The sequence below is a fragment of the Dysidea avara genome, chromosome 7 (assembly GCF_963678975.1).
Source record: "Dysidea avara chromosome 7, odDysAvar1.4, whole genome shotgun sequence".
In the NCBI taxonomy this organism is placed as follows: Eukaryota; Metazoa; Porifera; class Demospongiae; order Dictyoceratida; family Dysideidae; genus Dysidea; species Dysidea avara.
The window spans coordinates 4,231,345-4,254,015 of NC_089278.1; the positions used below are offsets into that span (position 1 = coordinate 4,231,345).

At 39.2% G+C, this 22,671-nt stretch overlaps 1 protein-coding gene across 1 annotated transcript in view; it reads right to left on the reverse strand.

The window, feature by feature from the left end:
• Window positions 1-19,115, reverse strand: part of LOC136260640 (protein patched homolog 1-like) — a 35,479-nt gene extending 16,364 nt beyond the window's left edge. The window contains exons 1-6 of the mRNA XM_066054456.1: window positions 18,581-19,115; window positions 3,117-3,408; window positions 3,003-3,068; window positions 2,685-2,954; window positions 2,413-2,634; window positions 2,266-2,355 (exon numbers count right to left, since the gene is read on the reverse strand). Coding sequence (XP_065910528.1) covers window positions 2,266-2,355; window positions 2,413-2,634; window positions 2,685-2,954; window positions 3,003-3,068; window positions 3,117-3,408; window positions 18,581-19,041 — 1,401 coding nt within the window. The 5' untranslated portion in view covers window positions 19,042-19,115. The remainder of the gene's footprint in view (window positions 1-2,265; window positions 2,356-2,412; window positions 2,635-2,684; window positions 2,955-3,002; window positions 3,069-3,116; window positions 3,409-18,580) is intronic.
• Window positions 19,116-22,671: the final 3,556 nt, after the last annotated feature.

The following is a 22,671-nucleotide window of genomic DNA, read 5'->3' on the forward strand; positions in this document are numbered from 1 at the left end:
TTTGTGGCTTTTTTCAGCGATCCCTATTCCCATTTTAAAATTTCCAATTTTTTATTCATCTAGTGTAAGTACCAATGCTTACTTTCCCCCACTTCCTTCTGCAGAACCTTATTATTCCAAGTTTTCGTTAGGCAATTGTTCTGGGGCCATTCTTTCGAAGTCCCTCATTGCCTCAAACAGTTCCTGCACCAATATGAAGTTGTACTATCTCGAGGTATGCTGTTCTGGAGTCCATATGCACACCATGGTGGCTCTTACGGGTTTTTACAATGTTTGCGCTTTGTCCCTACTTAAAGTTCATTTCCACATGTGCTTTGCAGCCCCTGAAAGGAATCAATTACTTTTCCTCCCTAATTATCTGCAACCTCCTGTAGCCTTTACCATAAATGGTCAGCAAGCCAGACTTCAAAGCCTTCCTTGAAATTACCAGAGAATTTAGTAACTCTCCCATAGCTCCTTGAATACCGAATTTACCAAATATAGTGTCTGTTATGTAATAGGGACTGTACAACAACTATATACTGGCTGACAAATTGCAGGAAGTGGAGCATAGGATAAACATGAGAAGCTACAATTGGAGAAGAGGTGTGTGGAGAACCAGCTGGAAGATGTACGATTCCATGATGATATGAACTGTGCACACTTTGCTTGGGCCCAATTCCTGAAACTACAGCCATTACTAGCTAAGCAGACTAAAAGTTATGTATACACACACATTTGCTACTTACATGCTGTCCAATATAGCAAAGTTAGTAGGCTTAATGTAATACAAAATGATAAATTTAAAAACTCCTTCCCATGCACAATCATAACTTTTTTGGTGTTGTGTATTGAAGCATAAGTCATATGCATGACATGTTGAGGGTTGTTAGCCTATGCATTAAAACCACAATTGATCATTATGTACTAGTGTACAAATAAACAGTAGTTCTTTCACCCAATAGGTGAGCACACTCAAAGTGATATACGTATGTCACTTATACAACGGCTGCTCAGGATTTGCTGATACGTGACTGGATTAGGCAAAATCAACCATTATGGGTGCAAGAGTCAAAACTGAGATAACACCAGTATGAATTGCTGCACTATCAGGCTAACAATTTCCACATCAAACTTGCCTTCAATTTGTCGGGTTAGCTTTTGGTAGACTGCTTTCTGGCAGCCTGTATAACCATGCCAGATGTCTGTACAGGTCTGTGAACACCAGGGAAATGCTGTGGAGGGTTCAAATTCCCTGGACAGACGAGCAGGGAGCTGAATGTATGATGTATGTCTGTTTTGTGAGATTTCAGTATATTTCCTGCCTATGATGACAGGCTGTTTTGTGGTCTGATTCCTTCAATTACCATCCTCATCCTATCTCTTGCCCACCCTGCCACCTCCAACCCTCCGCCCCTTTTTGAAGACTCGCGATACAGCAACACTGGTGAAAAAAACTATCTAATATGAATTGCTTCATCTTTGATGAAAAATCCATAAGCATAGCTGCCAAGGCCAGTCACTAACAATGCTTTAGATAATTAAAATATGTTTTTCTGTGAATCAACAATGCACCTATATGGGTGATTTTCTAAAATCCAGCCACATATATGGTCTCCAAAATTCTTTGCAGCTGTGGTGTGGTATAACTATTACCTATACCACTTTAATACCTCAGATCAAAGGAAAGCACAGGTTATGTTTCACATATTGCCTTGACCACAGGCCTTTGATACTGAGGCATTACAAAGCATTAGTCCCTTTGATTCCATATATTGAGCTGCTTAAAAGTTTTACACTGTGGGTTTAAATTAGCATAGTCTCTAATATGTTATGTAGTTAGGCTAAGTGTTCTCTCAGCATTTAGCATTCATAGTTTAGCTGCTAGGCATATGATGTGGGGATCATTTTTCCACACAGCACATTTCAGACATGTGACAAGATGGTTCAGACATTCTCAAGGTCAGTAACCTATTCTCTTAAGTACTTACCTTAAATGGCTTTGCCTACTTTTAGCATCCTTAATGGGGTTATATAGCTAGAAATGGTACCATTAAAACCAGTGAAACCTATAATTGCTTTTCTTTGAAAAGTACAATGCTCCCTCAATTATCTGACCTTTGACTCATCTGAACACTTGGTTATTTGAACAGTAGAAATGATTGTTCTATTAGAGTATTTTGCTTAAGGCGTGCATTCTATGCAGTCCCTTGAATAACTCAGTGTCACTGGGCTTTCCTTAGATCTGAGGTGTGAAAGTGGTACATACATACATATATACATTACTTGAGTTGTTATCAATGAGAATTTTATTCCTGCATAGGCAGTAAGTCCTAGAGCAGCACCTGTGCCCAACATAACAAGAAATACTCCCACCTATACAATAAATCAAACATGTGAAGTGATATACCAAGCAGAAACTTAACTACTCACCAGTCCTACCCCACATCGAGACTGCATGGGATCACATTTGAAGAAAGCTCCTGCACAATACAAAATCATTAGGACGTAACCAGTGATAAGAAGTGCTGGTACAACTACGCTGACATCATCAACGAGACCTTGAATAGTTATCGATGTAAAACCATACATTAAATCTCGAGAGGTCCTGTTTTGGAATGGAACTATTCTTCCTTCATTATAATCTATCACATACTAAAAGCAGCAGATAGGCAATAGAACACCACTGTAGTGCAGTTTCCTACCTCATAATAAACTTCTTTCCACCTCTCCAACAATCCCAATGTGTCAATGTGACTAATGTTAATGCCATTATACAGGAGATTATTTCTTACAATATCTGCTCCACCCAAAAACATATCGGTTCTGAATGCACGTAACTGATCCATAGTATTGTCATTTCCCTGATATCCTGCTACTATCTCTGTTGGTGTGATGGCACCATTGTTTACACCTTTGCAGATGCTAACATTACGAAACAAATTACTATCCGCTTCAACATATTCTGAACTTTCCTGTAATACAAATATCACTGTACTTTGCTAAGACAAATGCATCCTTACCGGACATCCTTCTCGAGAAAAACAGTTTTTTCCAACATATCCTTCAACACTTAATCCATTGAAACCCTGTATTTGTGTACTAAACGTTATACTTTAAAATGTAATATAAAGTACCTGGATAAATAATGGATCATAATTTGATTCATTCGGGTTATTTCTCATACACTCAACAAACTGTGTATAATTAAAATTGGACCAAGTCAAATTCTCAGGCATCTCAGGACAATATGTTGGTCGTGCAACCACAACAGACTCTGGAGGGTTTTGTAAAATCGATCCTTCCCAATAACAATCCAGTATAGTAAATATTGGACAAGTGTGAAGTGTATTCATTATCCGATCAAAGTCAGGCATTCCAGATGGTGGAAATGGGAAATAGGCACACAAATCTCGAAATGTGTATGTCCTGCAACAATATATTTAGTACAACGACCAAGTATTTACTTACAGCAACAACAAAAAGTACATTGTATAGATCATATCAACCAGTAGTGACAATCAATTCTTTTTCTTTTTCTCGCTTGCAAATGAACCCCAAAGTGTATTTCATGCATACACCTGTATACCATGGACTTAACCTTGTCAGAGCAGCACAAAGTTTTGATTTGCAGGTAGCACATTAATGGTTTTAATCTGTAATTTTGCACCATGCTTTCAACAGTTGAAGTAGACAGATTAACTCTAGGAAAGCTTTATGTATTGTTCTCAGTATGGTAGGGCTATGTAATGGGGAAGAATAACAAAGGGAAAAGTTACTTTGCTAAGTAGTAAGTAGTACGGGGCCAGTTGTTTTATCATGCAATTATATAAATAAATAAAGAGTCTCATGTGTTTGGCCCCATTCTATTTCTTTGATGCGATGTTTATAGAAATCCACTAGTAATAATTTGTGTTACAAAAAAATTAAGTAACAAGTGTGTATACAATATATAAACCATGGCTATGAGCAAGAGTTTACAAATATTATGAACTCTTAATCGCTATGAGATGCATTGCACTTATCACCCTGACTCTGAAGTCAGAAGAAGTTTACTGTTGATAAACCCCAAGGCAAAGCTAAGGCAACAATAAACTTCCAACAACTTAGGAGGAGGGGGTGCAATACTACAGCCATCATTTAAATCAACATCATTGCAGCTATTTCTTGCTTTGATTTCAAAACTTTTTTCACCCAAGCTTATAAGGCTGCACTATTTTTCACAGCTTGGCTGTTTTGTGTGAATTTCACTTCTTTTTGTACCTCAAAATCAGCCAACCGTATAGTGGGAAATTTTTGAAACGTTAAATTTTCAAAACATTCAAAAATGGATTTTCAATTTTTTTTTTTTGTAATTTATCAGAAATAGCCGGCTAGCAATATAATATATTACATTTTTCATAATATCAAAGAAAGTACAGTTAGACCTTCAGTTATCCGACCCTCATTTATACAAATTTGTAAATGGCTGTTCTATTACAGTATTATAAGTATAGGTATGTGTTCTATTAGAGTATTTAAACAGTGCTGTTATTATTATCTACTTTACCAGTTAGGCACTGGAGGGTGTACACAGAAGGTAGAGCCTGTTCGAGGTGTTTACCCATAGCCTAGGAGCCTAAGCGAAAATCTTTGAGCTAAATATCCTAAAGTGAAACGGGACAAATACCTAGAAGGGCTGAAAAAAAAACCAACTCCATCGTGACTTGATCCGCAGGCCACCCAGATTCCAGCCAAGTGCCACACTTGGAGCCAACTTTGGGGAGTACTCTGTACATAATGTATGGGTTTCAGTTATCCAAACAATTTGCTTATCTGAACACCTTTTACCATTACCTTAGAACATTGGTGTTCAGATAACCGAGGGTTAACTGTATAGCTATAAACGAAATTCAAGTGCACGCATGCATGTTTTCTAATTTATCAGTTAGCTATAGGCCTCATGTGTAGCTAGGTACTGGGCCACTGGAAGATCAAGTTAGCTATATCACAAGCGAGCACAAATGATACCACGATGAGTCTTGAAGCCTATTAGAGCTAGAGAAAATCATGATCATTATCCTAGCCTGAGTAAAATGACCAAGAAAGACAGAAAATATTTTTTTCTGAAAGTAGCTAGCTATGTACACGATCACAACCATTGTTAGCTTCCTCCACGAATCTTTCTAGTTAATTATCTACAATGCGGCATAGTAAAGAGGAGATGTTCAAACTTCCAAAAAAACACTCTTTCTCACAGTATGGCTGACTTCAGGTTTGTTTTTAACTCATATCTCTTCTTATCTATACAGACACAGTGATGATTACTAAAGACAGACTTGTAAATGTATTATATTGCATGTTTTATTTTTATTCAATATTTAATATCAAACAGTACGGTAGTACTATTTAAGTAGGGTTTACATCAAAAATGACGTGCACCGCCTAAAATGCTGCCTTTAAAAATCATCCTAGAGACATCTTACGCCACGAAAATCACCTTTACGGAATAATATTAGTCTATCTAACATGAAATACAGCATTAAAAACAAGAAAACATTGGTGACTGGATATAGAATTTTTTTTAAATCTCCAAATTTCGTCTCACTCACTGCCTCACTCACTGACCACAATCGCAAGCCTAGAGCCCAAATGAAGCAGCGCACGGTCACCATTTTATGCCACAACAACAAACTCACCAGTGGGATGTGCCTTTTGGGGTTCTGACGAGTGTACGTCCTGTGCGCCTTGTCTTTCCTTTTATCTTCAATCAGGTTGGTTGTCTTCTTCTTCAAGCATCGAAACCATACCGAGGCGTTAATTTTCTGTATCAACACTGTAGACCCCACAAAATTATTTCAGAAAGCACTTATGCTGCTGAAAGAGCAGGGCACTTATAATTTCAAGTGTTGCCCATGAAACATTAAGGCTGCTGAGTTGTCACTTTGACTTTTGCCAATGCCTGGACTGTAATCGACGAAGAGATTTTGAGATGGACTGATACTCGACGGCTTGTTCCTCTGAACACACTGACTCGGCCACTCAGTACCAGATCAGTGAGTGATTCATGTGATTGGATAGTACTCAAGTGGGAATTGTATTACTTCATCCTGTTAGTCGAGACTAAGCTCCAGACAACTGAAAGGGCCTGTTCGTTTGAACAACTTCTGGCCGGGGTGAATAGAACGCAGGCCATCATACTGAGACAGGTCATAGAACTGATTGTCACTGCTACTACGATCAAAGGTAAGCTATGCATGCTACTATGGACCTATGTGCTTCCAATTTTGGTACAGTATGGAGGAGGAACCATCATTATTAAATGATGCAGAAGTGTACAAAACAAAACAAACATAAATAAATAAAGGCAGGTAAATCCTCGGACGTATGCGACCAAACAGGACCATAAAAGGAACTTGCATGGGCATGGCAAGGAAGGTGTGCTTACAAAAATTAACTATCTAGTTAATTAAGGTTGGCTGAGTCCACCCACTCTTTGCATGTTCTTGCTAAGAAAATTCTCTTGAGAGGAAGAAATAATTTTACAGGCAGCAGCATCCAGCATCTTCCTGACAAACGTCTTGGAGGTGGTTGTGCCAGGGCACGAAAAAACAACAGATTGTTCACAGAGGCTGGCTGGTAGTGACCAAGCACTGTAATTTTAACCATCTCATAGTAACTTGGTATTTTTATACTTTAATAAGTTGTAACTAGCTAGCTGTGCTACACCAAAAAAACTAAACAAACTAGTATTTTTAAAAAAACGTTAATTTAAAAATGAAGTAGGGATCTATGCAATGAAAAGTAGTGAAACAAGAGATGAATGATGGTATTACAGCATAGCTCAGTGGGAAAGCCCCTACTTTGGCATTGAGCAAAAAAACTCAATGCCAAAGTAAGGGCTTTCCCACTGAGCTATGCTGTAATACCATCATTCATCTCTAGTTTCACTACTTTTTATTGCATATATCCCTACTTCATTTTTAAATTAACAATTTTTTAAAATACTAGTTATTGTAATACTCTAATAGACCACACACTATTTAGGGTTTCTAATAGAATGCACGTTCTAGAACAACCTAGAATTCTATTGGTAGATCTGTGAAATTATAAATGTTTACCAATAAGTAGATTTAAACTATAATCAATCGTTATGGTAGTATTGTTGAAGTAGGGATTCTCCAAAAATGACACGTGCTACTTAAAATTCTGCCTTTAAAAATCATCCTAGAAACACCTTACGCAACGAAAATCATCTTTATGGAATAATATTAATCCATCCAACATCAAATACAGTGTTAAAAACAAGAAAACACAGACGGTAGGATATAGAATTTTTTTTAAATCACTGAAACTCGAATTTTTGTCTGCCTGCCTGCCCGCCCGCCTACAGTTGCAAGGCTGGAGGTCAAACAAAGCAGCATTTGGCCACCATTTTTAGTCACAACAACAAAATCACCAGTGAGATATGCCTTTAGGGATTCTGACAAGTTTGTGCCCTCTGCACCTTGTCTTTCCTTTTATCTTCAATCAGCCTGATCATCTTTTTCTAGATGCAGTAAAACCATATGGGGGCTTGAGTAGCATATGTAGATGCCACAAATTTATTTAAGTACTTGTGCTTGGTAGATGCCTGTAACTTCACAATAGGTTCAATGCCACACCTATTAACATGATCTTGGTTGATTAATAATGATCGAGCACCGATACCACACCTCTTAACAATCTATCACAATGACACACCCCATTATTATTGGCCTAGCTAATGCTAGCACAATGAAAATATGAAATAGTGACACACACCCTGGTAAGTGAAAAGCTGCTTGAGATGAGGTACTCTAATACAACAATCACCCTAATAGAACCGCACGTCTATAGCTATATGCTATAAAAAATAAAATAAAAACTAGTATATTAACCATCTTAACGAAAACCCGTCTAGTTTACACAACTCCAAATTTCTTTTCATTTTCTCAGCATTATCTGCATTGTCCAAGGAATGGCTCGCCAAAGTTTCAGTCAATTATGGTAAGTAGTTTTGGAATTACAACACTAGACAGTAGGGAGAGCAAGGAAATCGATTTGTACAACGACTATACTAAAAATAAACTACAGATGCTTAAATTTGCAGCCATAACTTCCATTTGGATAAGTCTACAGAGTTGAGACTTGGCTTACAATCTTCACCATGGATTGGCAGATCGACCAAGGTATAGTTTTAGCCCAGAAGTCACTTGCGCATAGGTGTGTGAAGGCAGTTTACTGAAAAAGGTGACAATTTTGTTTACATCTACCACATCGTAAACAAACGTACGTGACATGCAAACCATTGGGGCTACAAAAACGAAACAAAGATTTTCAAACTCCCCATGAGTAGGTGAATAAGATGTAGGCTTAAGACTTCCTTTCCTGAGTAATGGCTTAATTAAAACTTGCATAAAATTTTCTTTGTAACATGCGTAATTTCACCAATTTTTAAAATCTGAAAACGCATGCTTGTGCGAACTAGACAGGTTTTCGCTGAGACGATCACAATTATTAATTTAAAACTGAAGTAGGGATCCAAGTAATAAAGCAGTGAAACAGGAGATGAATGATGGTATTACAGCATAGCTCGGTGGAAAAATAACTACATTGGCATGTTATAACAATCATTTTGTTTAATGCTAAAGAAGGGATTTTCCCACCAAGCTATGCTGTAATACCATCATTCATCTCTTGTTTCACTAATTTTTATTGCTTGGATCATTTTTAAATTAATATTTATTTATAAAGTAGAAATTAAGTGAGGTAAACAGCCAAGATAGCAGTGGTTCAGTGGTAAGATGTAGACAGTCCCTGACAAAAAAAATTGACATTTCTTGTGCACTTTTTTACCCCGTGATAACTGCTCTATTACAGTATCTCAATCCTGCAATTTTACACTTGTTTATTTTTGGTTTATAACTGTGTAGCTGTACCTCTATTGTTTTTCAAACCAACAAAAGGCACTTCTATGGTGATTAGCCTATGTACACACCGATTTCAAGTTATTCCCATGCTTGATTTACCTTGTAGCCATGACAAAACTTTGATCTTTTTATGCAAATAAATATTCATAACTCCATGGATATTTATCAGATTCACAGCAAAGTTAGAATGCTAATTCACCTTTATACACTCTTCACTTGTGCCAAAGTTCGTGGCAATTGAGCTTGCGTTGAAGTTTGTGGCAATTGAGTTACACATTTGCATTCTACAACAATATTTGCACAGTGTGTGAAATGAAATTGAAGCCCCTGTAGACCCTTTACAGCTTAAGGAGGAAGAAATATTAAAAATTGAAATTTTAAACACCCATATCTCGCAAATGGCTGGTACGAATTCAATCAAATTTCTGTGCATCCTATCCTACCTGGAGGACAGCTATGATGCAAAAAATGGTGCGCTTTGGAGAAGGGGCCATGGAGCTATACATGCATGAAAAAGTCAATTTTTCTTTCTTCCTGTCAAGAGACTCACGTTGTGGCATGCTGGCATTCTTAGCTGCATGACACACTATTATGTATCTTGATATGTAATTACCACTTTCACACCTCAGATCAAAGAAGCCACCCAGGCTACATTTCGTATGTAGACCGGGCTACAACTGGGCAGTGATTATATGGACGTTGAGGCTGAAATCAATTGTGGGGATCGATTAATACTCACTTGATTAGGATACATGACTTGGATTTTGCCATGAAAACCACTCAGACGGAGAGTGTTTTGTTATCCTTGCCATCCTATGAGTTGAAAAATGTTGGGCTAAGGTGAGAACTAGTGCTATAGCTTATTTACCAATCGTTTCCACACGTTTTCAAATACGGACATGCCACCATCACGAAGCTACCACTCTTCACGGAATAACCACTCTACAACCAAGCTTACTTATCTAGGCCTTTAGTGAACTTCATACTTTTCCATAAACGTTTCAATAGCATTGATTAAAACATTAAACTCACGTAACCAAAATTGTCCGTGATATCTCTAGGATATGTCCATTCATCATAACCAAACGTAACCAAAAAGTACTAGCTGCTGACCCAGAATCGAAATTTTTAGGTATGCATATATAATATATCCAGTGGTTGCACTCGTATTGGCTTGCGTGATTGATCACCCTGAACAGGCTATCAGCCTGATAAGTGCTACATATAAGCTGTAACACAGGGAATTCAAGCTTTGCCTGATATGTATGCCCTCTACCCTGCAGCCTTTGGGCAGTCGGGCATACATATCAGGCAAAACCCTCATGCTCATGTTACAACTATTACATATACCACTTTAGTGTGGGAATTCAAAGGTGCCGCTCGGGGTTTAACTTGCATATTACTTGGGTAATATCCTGCCAGGCAATATCATGGGAAAGTGGTTTGCCAATGACTTTGATGCCCAGCCAGTTCAAAGAAACAATACGCTTTGACTCGTTATATTGAGAGACATAGAGCTTTGTATGGGGGGCTTGTTTTTGTAGTGGTTGCTAGGTTGAGTATATTTGCTAAATTGGCTAGTTGGTTGTTAGTAAAGGATAATAAGGTACAAAATAATTGTTTGGACGATCGTGGATGCATATTTCTACCCACCACGTATCAGCCTTTGAACAGACCACGGAATGGCAAAACTACTACTGCTACACTGAAATAGGTTAGTAACTTACAGTCCTAAGTATTTAACTTAATATAATAATTTACTTACTGTCCCAATAGTGAAGTTTGTTGGCTTAACTTAGTACAAAAATAATAACAATACAAACTCCACCCCACAATCACAAGTTTTCTATCATTACGTGTTGAAGCATAGCAACATATTAATGATGTTTTAACGTATGGATAATGTTCTGGTGGTTATTAGCCCACACTATTAGAACAATGATCGATCTTCAGATACTACTGTAAAAATTAAACGGGTTGAGTTCTCGTTAGTTCTTCCACCTTTTAGGTAAGTGCACTTATACCACAGCTGCTTGGTATTTTGCTGATATATACACCCGCAGCCCTCGGACCTTGGGTGTATATGTGACCGTCTCAGCAAAAACCTGTCTAGTTTGCACAAGCATGCATATTGAGAAAATCGAAATTTAAAAATAATTCGTAAAATTACGCATGCTACAAGAAAAAATACACAAGTTTTTATCGAGCCAGTACTCGAAAAAGGAAGACTCAAATTGATTAAAACTATACAGCATCTTATTTGCCTACTCATGGAGAATTCGAAAATCTTTGTTTCATTTCTGTAGCCCCAATGGTTTGTGTGTCATGTAGATTGCTTTAAAGAAAATTAGTAGTTGGAGCGTTGAATAGAGAGGGCGAGTTAGAGCTACATGACAAATTGTTGGGCGGTTAACACCCGAGTGGATCAAATCCAGTTAATTGTTACAACAGTGTGGCAAAGGCTACTATTAGCCTGAACCTGCTTTGGTGATTGAGGTCTATATACCTAAATATACATCTGGCAGCATGTTTGAAGTTTTACATGATCATTGTATATACAAGGAGTATAGGGATCATTACATTTAAAATCCCAAGGATCATTACTTGTGTATGCTTCTGTTGAGTGTTTTTGTAGCCCCTGCACTTATCCTGTAGTGGTCACGCCCTGTCTGCCCACCTGCCACCTTCAGACAAGCATAACTTGATAACGGCTAAGGCTACAGGTTAGATTTTTCACTGTTCGACATAGCTTCATACCGACAGGTGCCTTTTGGCATACCACAGTACATACAATGCACACACCATGGACCCCCTTAGAGTCCCTTTTTGCTGACAGCCTAGGGTGTCGATTCACAGAAGCACATGTGATGACTTCCTTATGCTTGTAAATGGGAATCATCCGTATATTTTACGAACATCCCCGTAGAGTTGTGAGAGATAGGCTGAAATTTATTTGAGTGATTTTCAGCAAGCTAGTATAAAAAATGAAGGACTAGTTTTGAATTAATAACACATAGCCGAGCTATATAGTCCAGGCTAGCAGAATTCTGTGTTGAAGAGAAAAGGAAACACTTCCAACATAAGTATTTTTATACTGAATGTAGCCTCCCTTCATCAAAAAAATAGCATGTGAATTCATTTTACATGTTGTTTGAGTACAAGGAACCACATATGTGACCGGATCTGCAAAAAACAGGACATAATCGCATTTTTTCGAATTCCTGTTTATTAAATACTTATAATCTACTTAGCCAAGTGTACCCACTGGCAAAGTTTCAGCTTCATATGCCAACAACTTTGGGAGTTACAGTCCTACAAAGTAGCAACAACAGAAAAATCGATTTGTACAGCAAGTATAGGGAAAATAAATTACAGGCGCTTACAAAAACAGTTGTAACTTACCAACGAATTGAAGTACGGAGCTAAAATTTTCACCATAGTGTTCGCCATGAACAGGAGAATCAGTTACTGGGTAAGTTTGTCCTTTACTCGCCCTTCTTCACTGCATACAAAGGCAAACTTCGTGAAGAAAAATTGATCGCATACAATTGCTTCGACAAGACATAAACAAATGCTCATAACTTAAGTATCCTTGGGTCTATATACTGCAACGAAACCAACTCCTCTTGAGCAGGCGAATAAGATGGTATCCAGGTTTTTATTGCTAGTCCCTTCCTTCACTAAGAAAAAGTGGCTTAAAAAATTTACGGAATTTTTTCAATAATATGCAAGTATTTCGCCCAATGTATTCAATGCTTTATACTGTAAATTTAGGCTTGTGCGATTATGTCCCTTTTTCGCAGATCCAGTCACATATTGTATCACTTCAAACATAGTCACAAGCACCTTAAACTAGTAAAAGCACTGCATACACTTTAGTCTGGCGGAGTCAGACTTTCATAGAATCCATGACCTGCATTATGGCTTATTGCAGCATCTGTTATTCATTATAGATTATAGGTTATAATGGACATTTCTCGGGATCTTAAATGATATTCAAGGTGATGTTGTGGTCATTGTTGAGGATTCCAGGATTCAACCCCTCACTCACATGAGGGCCCGGCTCTGCATGCCAGACGCTTGTACATTATAGAAAATACAGTACAAGTGTGTGGCGAGAGAGACAAATATAGCACACTATATTTGGCTCGATATCATGTCCGAGTGCCAATATAGCACTCAGCTGTAAACCACACCCTTGTACCGTATGCATTCTCCGTCATATGAAGAAGTTTGCTACATGGCACGGACATTATTTTGCTTAATCACGGAACACTGTAATCTAACCTGCAGAACTAATTCACAGTGTTCATTGTAACACTAATGTAGTAAAGGTTAATGGCTGTCAAGACATCGAAATAGCTCAGAGTGTTCCTTTCCAAATATCCACCATTCAATTTGCCATAGAAAAAGTAAGTGATTTTCAACCACAAGCTAAAATTTCCTCTGATTTCCTTCTGCTATAGCTCATCTTAATTGCTATTCACTGCTCTTTCCAAATTTGGTTTGGAATCTAAGGCATCTATCACATGTCGCGGGTTATTACACTTTTTATTGCATGCCCCCAAAACGCCCAATGCAGGGAAATTTGCTACACCCAGTCGGTTTAGACCATTTTGATGAGCCTAAATTTCCGTGAATTGGGCTTCTTTCGGCATCATTGTACTCACAGGGAGTTGCTCTACATGTATCAATTTTTTTTTATTCCGGCCCTAATGGCACTCCCATCCTCCCCAATCTCTAGCTAGAAGGTAAACCTAATTTAATTTATAAAAGACAAAAAGCAGAAAAAAGCAGCTAAACCTACAGAACCTACACAGACTTACAAAAACACCGCATGGACCTCCAGCATACACACAGCAAAACCTCCAGACAGGGGCCTTAAGAAGAAAGCCCTGCAGACTACTGACCAAACTGCAGGGAGTGGGAACATGAAACAGAGTTCAACTCCCACAAAGGACTGCCAGGCAACAGGCTAAATAGGTGTAAAAATGTCCGGGCATTGTGGCGCCACAGACAAACAGAGAGTTGCTCTAGCAGATGGCGATACGCTAGGCCACAAGAAATGCCACTCCTGGTGGTTGTCCTCAAAGCAATATCCTGCAAGACAGGACGACTAGCAGCAGACCACAAACCCAAGGACTCAACCACCAGGGGGACAAAGACACCTCCAGCAGCCTGCACAAGCTCATCATGGTGACCATCCTTGTCTTCTTCTCCCTTAGCAGCAGCCACACCTGCTGAAACTGCAGACCGACCCAACAAAGATTCCTGTAACGGACAACGCACAGTAACATCGAAGTATGCAGGCTTCCCATGCACAAAGTCAGGGTGAAAAACATCACCCGGGCAATCCAATCGGGAGCCAACACACCATTGCTCTTTACGGCAACCAGTGTTGTCCTGAAGTAAAGCATGATATATCACATCACATAAAGCATCATGCCTACGTATACGCATGGGTCCATGTCCACAGCCCAGTAGATGATCACCAAACTGATCAACAACACTACCACATGGGTAGCAACTGAAGAAGTGGCAGAAAAGAGAGGGACACCAAGCCAGTATCGAAGAGAACATACAACTCCTGTGAGGACATGGATAGGCCTAAAGAATCACAAGGAATGGCCCGAAGCCATAAACTGGTACAGGGGTCAATTGAACGAATTCTGGCTTGGTCCCAAATGGTAAGTGAATTAAGCAAAAGGGTCTGATGAGCAATATCAAGGTTCATGTTGGAAAACACGTTGCCCACAAGCTGGATGGATAAGATCAGGAAGGGAATCACTGTTAATCAAGGGCAGCAGAATTGAGGTGGCAACATCCTGATCTGGGATGGAAGGAAACACATCAGGACCCCCACTAGAAGACTGGAGCAGACGAGAACACGATTCTTGGGAGCTGAAACAAGAGCCTAAAAAGGCTGCTGAAGAGGTACTGGTAGTTTCACGCAAACCCAATCCTCCCATAGAACACGGTAAAGTAGCCTGCAGCCAAGCTAAGTCAGATATTGAAGATTTGCAAATACGACCTAAAGCAGATCGAAGATTATAATCGAAACGTTCAATAGCACAATTTGGGGAAATAGTACGCAAGAGATGATTAAGTTTACAAACACCCAGACAACTTCGGAGAAGATGGAGTTCAACTTGAGGGTTCCCCAAACCCTCAAGACAGTCCTGAAGAGAAGCCACCTTATCGACAGCCTTGCCAACAAATGACAAGAAATAATCAGAGGATCCCCACACAGGGGAACCAAGAAAGGCAGCTCCTTCCTCTTGCAACAAGGAAATATGGGTGACAGACGATGGAAACTCCAGAAATGACTGATTACCAGAAGGCCAAAAGACCTCACATTTAGATAAATTAGGGTAGAGACCAAAACTCGGACCACGCCGTACAAGCATTTGCAAAAAGGAAGCAAGGCTAGAGCGCGTGCCCACCAAGGTTCCATCATCCAAGTACCACAACTGAAAAGCCAGTCCAGCTGGGAAAGTAACACTGGATAAAAAATCAATAAGGACAAGGGAAAACAGTAATGGTCTAAGGGAATCACCCTGCTGCACACCAGTTGAGGATGCAATCCGGTGGGGGCCAAAACATAGTTCCCCAATGCAGTAGTAAGACCACTGCACCCAGCTAAACAATTCCGGGAGATCAGATCGACAACGTGATAGAAAGGAATCCTGGCTACACTCATTAAATGCATTGGTCATATCCACCTTTAAGCAACATAGTTCACAATTAGAGCCTACAGTAGCAAGGATGGTACGAAGAGAATGTATAGCAGCTTCTAATCCATTACGAGTACCTACACCAACCTGACCATGAGGAAGTAGCAAACTAGGAAGTGAATCACGCACAGACGCACAACATACCTTGCTGACCAGACGACGAAGGGTCTCACCAACAGTAATTGGACGAAAGGCACCAGAACCCTTCACCAATGCAGTCAAAGGTGCACCACAAAACCAAGGAGCAAGACGGGAATCAAGCTTACCAGCAAGCAAGGCATAAACACATCTTGTCAGGTTGGACAGACATTCAGAAGCAGCTGGTGAAGTTGAACCGCACACAGCATCCAATAAATGCTGAGGATGGAGAGCTGAGTTACCAGGAGAGGTTCCCTTGGGAAAGGAATGCAGCGCATACAACACAACGAAGGGCTCAACTACAAGAGAAACAGGGACATCACTGGATTGGGAAGGAACTACATTCTGAGGATGGCGATGGATCAAATCATCCCGAGCTGCAACATTGTCGTAGGAAGCAACACCCCTAGAGCCTAGGGCACGTAGCGCATTACCATAACGTCCATCTGAGGCCCAGCGCAAAGCACGTCTAATGTTCCCCTTTTCCAAAGACTCAGCAGAAGTAGCGACAGATCGAGCTGAAGAGCCCCGCTGCAGAGCACCTGCAGCTTGCCAAAAATCTAAGATACCATCAACACCAGATTTCCACTTGTTCAAATGATCACACAACAAAGAGCCAATCAAATAGCGCTCCTTTTTACCAGCACGAGGAGGGGAACAGAGAACAAGCTTTGGAAATAACAACAATCTCACAAACCCCCATAATTTATGTTGCATGGAAAAACAAAGGTCTTTACTAAGCACTGAGGCTAACAGAGGCCGAACAGTACAAGGAATGTAATGAACTGTATGCACATTCAAATTGAGTAAGGAGCTCATCAGAGTATCAAAAATTAGGGTCTCGACAGATTTATATTCAAGAGGAAGAGAGCCATCTGCTGCAGCTAGGACAGCCAGGGAAACCATTTCAGTGGGTGACAGACGAGAACTAAGCCTAGAACCAGAAACAGGTGGTGGGGGTGTGACACAAGCATGTGAATGTGTAGTAACAGTTGTAGAGGTGCTGTTGGTAGCAGAGGGAAGAAACAGTAGTGGCGGTTTTGTCGCACAAAGGACAGCAGACAACTCCAGGGGAAGAGCTAACAAGGCTGAGAGTATCAGTTGGTGAATCAGCAACCAAGGTAGAATCAGTGTTAGAACTAGGGAATTGTGGTGGTAGTAGGGAGAAAAACTGATGAAGGGGTAACAGACCCTATTGAAGATAGTAAGCTCGTTGTGCTTGTAGAAGACGCACCATCGGCATTCAAACTTGGAGGGGGAGTGGACAACACATCAACAGGGGGAACAACAAAACAATAACGCTTACCAGCTGCTGACTCCTGAATATAATCGCCAATGGGTGCGCCAAGATACTTGATTGACCTTTTCCAGTTTTGAGTAGCCACGCACCCAGGACGCCGCTCGAACTCACAGGGAGAGATTAAATTATCACCACAATTAATCCGAATACAAAGACTCCTACTATTCTCCAGGAGCCAACAAAACAAGCTGGCACTCACTGAGCCACACATGACTTGAATGGAGCGTCCAGATCCCTCAGGCGGATCAGAAACATCAGCGGTTCCTCCAGGAAGTCCAGTCATCACAAAGAGAAGTTAAAAGTCCATAAAATGAAATGAGTATGCTGACAAATCCATACGGTGAGAAAGAGAAAAATCATTAAATCAACCCACAATCATTAAATCAACCCACAATCGAAGTGAAAAAAAATTTTTGTATCAAATTCAGAAAGTTACTAAACAGACTCGAGGTAGGCAATACATGATAATTAATTCAATCGAAATGTATTGGACATGCCTGTTCCAGCTGGCATTTTTGCCATGAAATAAAGTATAGCAAATGTCCGCAAACTTCTTGATATAAGTGTTTCAATATTGCATGACATTTGCAAGCGTGCTCAAATTGCGGTATGTACTACTGAGGTTTTCACCAGATCACGCCATTCAGTAATTTACAGCCGGCGCCCGCATGGGTGTGACCACGTACACTTCAATTACTGCAAAAGAGGCTGAGTTTACTTACACGCTATAGCTATACGCCAACGATTCGAACAGAGACACAAATGTCAGTAGCAGTTAAGATTTTTTGAATTGTTCCAATTGTTCTAACATGTTTCATGCCACCATACACAACACATAAGTTAGCTAAAGCACCCTTACTACAACAACATGATCCGGTGTTCCCAAAGACTAGCGGTGCTTGGACTACGCATGTATAGACGGGTTACCTTTTTAGGGCATGTCCTTGTGTAATGCGAGCAAACGCGTGTTTCCGTGTTACGAATGTTGGTCAAGAAGTCAACAAAAGTCCATTGTTAAAAATAGCTTAGCAAACAGTATGGATTCTTTAAAGATACAAACATTTTAAAACCACTCAGTCTATCATTCTGACTAGTAGTGAGGTCTTAAGAATGTTTTCAGTGAGTTTTATCGCTTTCCCAAAACCCAAGATCGAGAGGAAATCACCTTCTCTTTCATCCTTAACCTTACACGCTGGATGTTTTGGCTCGAACCTAATACTATAACATACTTTCTGTTCTAAAAGCTGGCTAGTACTAACATGTTAAAATTAACCGGAACGTTTGTTTTCCCCCGTTTGCCGTAATACATTTTTGACTTAGCAAACTCGGAAAGTATGCGGTAAGGTTACGGTAAAACGACCACGCCTTAGAAAGGCAACAAGTCTATATGCATAAGCAACTGCCGCGATGTATTACATATATAGCTCTCGATATAGCTATTAGCTGAGCTATAAATACAGCTTAGCAAAATGCATACACAAAACTATATATAACCTTACCTTCCTTTATAGGTTACAGGCAAATCAATAGCTGTTCTCACTAGTCTAAGATGATCAAGGAGCGAATTCGTGAAGTCGGTAGTGTCCAAATCCGGCTGAGGTCGATACTGTAGAACGACTTCCAGTGTGCCCGGTGTACCAACAAAACGGTTGGTATAATCCGCGTCTTCCTTAAAATCCACTCTGAGAGCTAGGGTGTTAAGGTCCGCCTCTGTATCAGCATAGACAAACCCGATACAGAACACTCCATAAACCACTATTACCAACGAGAACAAGAAGACAGCACTGTATGGGGTGATGGTGTATATTCTTCCAAGAAGCTCAAACCACTTCTCTATCACTGCTCGACCTTTTAGTGCATACTTGACGGGCCCAAAAGCAGTAGCTGTACCTTCCTCTATAGCTTTAAGAGCGTTAGCAGCCTGATGCAAATATTCTTCATCTTGCTCATGATCAGCCATACTGCTAGCTATCTATCGCTTCACTTGAAATATATAAGTTAAACTAATTTCCTCACTTGTGCCACACCACAGTCGCGAAGTGAGAAGTTATTATGTGGGTGTGTGGTTAGTGATTATATATCAGCTTGGTTGGCCGTTGCGCATGTGCAACGAATATAGCCAATGGTATCTGAGCAGTGAATTTGAATTCTACCTTCACCTTATGTGAAAATTTTAAAATGTTCAAATCTACATGCAGAAAATTAACCCTTGTGCACCTCTTATAACACATAGCCACTCCTTTTATTATAGTGCAATATTTATAACACATGCAGTTGTTTTTTAACTAGCTAGCTATATAGCTAGCTACTCTGAGGTCATGTACGGTATAAGACCACCTTGTTAGCTAAAATCTGTACATCTTTACAAAGACCATGCACATGTATAACAATGAGTCTGCACGTCAAGTATAGCTACATATATTATAGGTCCCAGACACATGAAATTATTACTGTGCAGACCAACTGTCAGCCATGATGTTCCCATGCAGGAAAAAACAGAACTATAGCTATGACTATTAGCATAGCCATGCACAGCTATATATGTGTTAATTATTGATTAAAAGTTAATTGTAAATTTGTTGAAAATGCATCATATTCATGCAGCGATATCTAGGAGCAATGTTGATAAGTTGTTCCATTCATTGATCAATCTTGATTGAATCCATGACCTCATAGTACGTTATCTCCCATGTTCTGTCTACACAATTCACTCAGCTTGTCAGAAAATATCTCAAAAGTTCTGCGACCTAATATTTGATATTGGTCTTGATCAAACTCATCAGTCTCCACACACATTAAAAAAGAGTCGCTCTAATGCAATACAGAGCCACTACAAATGATTTTGAGGGATTTACAGGCTGGGGATTCTCTCAGACGTGGGAGTATGAAGTGTTGATGTAGATACTTGTAGATGTTGGCTTTAATGACTGGCAATGCTCAGATCGATAGATGGTAATTTATTCCACAGTGGTATTCTATTCTATTCTAAATGTGGTGATTGCACATTGGCAGACCAAAGAAATGTGATGATTAAACAATCTACAATCTTACCTCAAAATCATTTGTAATGGCTCTGCATTGAATTAGACACTCTTCTCTCCACTATTATCAACTGGTATAACCTTTAACTTATCATTTAGTAAACTACTAAGCATCTTATTATTCTTACAACAGCCCTACCGAGGACTCATTGTCACATGTTGCTGTTTCCCGTCACATATAGTCATTTAGGAAATGATTGAGCTGATTCTATCAAATGCAATGATGCCACATCCCATTTAACAAAATTACACTGTCACCAACAAACCCTTCTGGTTCACAGCCAATATAGGCATCGTGCATATTAAGTGCCTGCGCATGCATACCCTACATTGCAGGTATAAGTGACATCCCACTATATCTCTCGAAGGAAAAATTAAATCATCTGAAGAGTCACTTCAGAAGGAAATCTCACTGATAGCAAAACTAATTATGAATCCTGGGAATACGCATCACGTCACAACAACAATATTTTTAAGTAGAATCCTCACCCTAACCAGGAATTTTCCTTCTGTCTAGTTGTACTTTGACAATCACTTTGTTGAATCTGATACAGACTCTGCCAACTTGATTAGGCTCTTTCCTCTTTCCCACTGGTCGCTGTACAAAATCTTGCATACCACCCGATGCACAATTTACGGATTCTGATAAATACAACCCATCTTCATAAACTGAAGTATGCAGAAGTTATGGTGAAAGACGTTGTTATTTTCCATTTGGTTAAAAAATTTAAATGTACAGTAAATGTGTCAAAGTTTTTGATATGTTTAAAAATTGGAGAAGTTACTTTAGACCTTGACACCTACAAATGATGTAAATTTCAGGTGACGGTTAATTAACAGTCAATTCAAATTTGCCTATCACATGATCATGTGTACATCACAGGAGGTATGATGTCTTGGTTTACTCCTCTGCAACACAATGAATTACCATGGTGATAATTTTGACACTAACACTATATAGTTAAATGATGTAGAAACAGTAAACAATAGTCAGCAGATGTATGTATTCATGTCTACTGTAGCTATATACGCATATACAGTGCATGATCTAGATTTGCAATCTTTTATCATGGTAAACTACTGGAATAACATGCAAGCATGTGCTCCTAACCTTATCTTTTGAGTCTAATAAACAGTAAGGAATGTTTCTAAAGTAGCTACAAAAAGAAACAAAGCCAAAGCTAGTATAACTGTAATTAAATTTAGAGGCACTTAATACGTACGACGTCGACATGAAGCTGTTCTGAGTGAAAGACAGGTTAGGTAAGTGTTGTTTCTGTCCATTAAATTAACGCCAAGTATTGCATGTTCACTACTTTTAGTTTTGGTTTCATCAAGTTTAATTTTTTAAATTTCACTGTGGTGACTAGGCTCTGGCCTCACTGGTTGCACCTACTCCAATGCCCTTGACTAAAATTAATTTCAATTTGTGCATGTGGATCCTATGCTCTGCGTAATAACTTCCTGCACCAATAATAATTAAACAAGTATAAGGAAATTAGGATTTTTCCCTGAACTTATTCACTTGCATTTTTTGTAACACCATTCATCAGTAGTGAACTTCTATAACACCACATCAAAGAAAGAATGGCACCAGAGACCCAGTATGATCAATATAGGGTGGTGCTTGTGTGAACATACATGTGAGTGTCAGCTATGGTTTTGTGGTCTTAGATATTGTTGATCATGCAAATGTTACAGTTTTAGTGGCTGTATGCAATTATGTAATCATCATAGGTATGACACCGTTTATTCCTCTGCAGCAATATGAATGCCACATAGAAGAGAAATTTGCCAATAATGTCTATTAAATGATGCACACAGAGAGTAAACAGGAGCCATGAAAGATTTGTACTCAGTTGCAATAGCAGTGTATAAGCAATCATCTTAACATGCCACACCCAATTCTTATGAGTTGGGTGATAATAACAGGTATGTGATAAATTCCACAATGGGATGGTGTTTGTGTAGTGTGTGTGTGGGCTTTTATTTTGAGGAAGTAAAGTCAAACCCACAACAATTCAAAATTAACCATATATGGCTACTAACTATATCTGTCTATAGTTGGCATTTTGTATTGCCACAACACTGTTGCCAAGTGATTACAAAATATTTGAAACATTTCATAATACAAGTAAACAATGGTTAAAGGTATGCAATGATCATCGATATTAATAAAGGTCACATATTGTAGTGATAGTTTTGATGTTCATTAGCTGTTGCACAATGAATCACAGATATAATGACATGCATGCTATAGCTCTATAAAATTAAAACACTGAGAACAAACATTCACAGACCATAGACATCTATACAGACCATACTAATACTGATGCACAAAAATTATTATGGGAGAAATTGGGTAGCTGTTTGAGCCATTGTCAGTGCATGTCATCATCTCAGACATTGTATGTTGTAGTGCTTGTGTTGTATATAATGCATAATTATCATGTCAAACACAACATGTCCTGACAACACATCACACATATCATGTCATAACACATGTTGTGTCAATCACATTGCATTGTGACAACACACTACACAGTCTT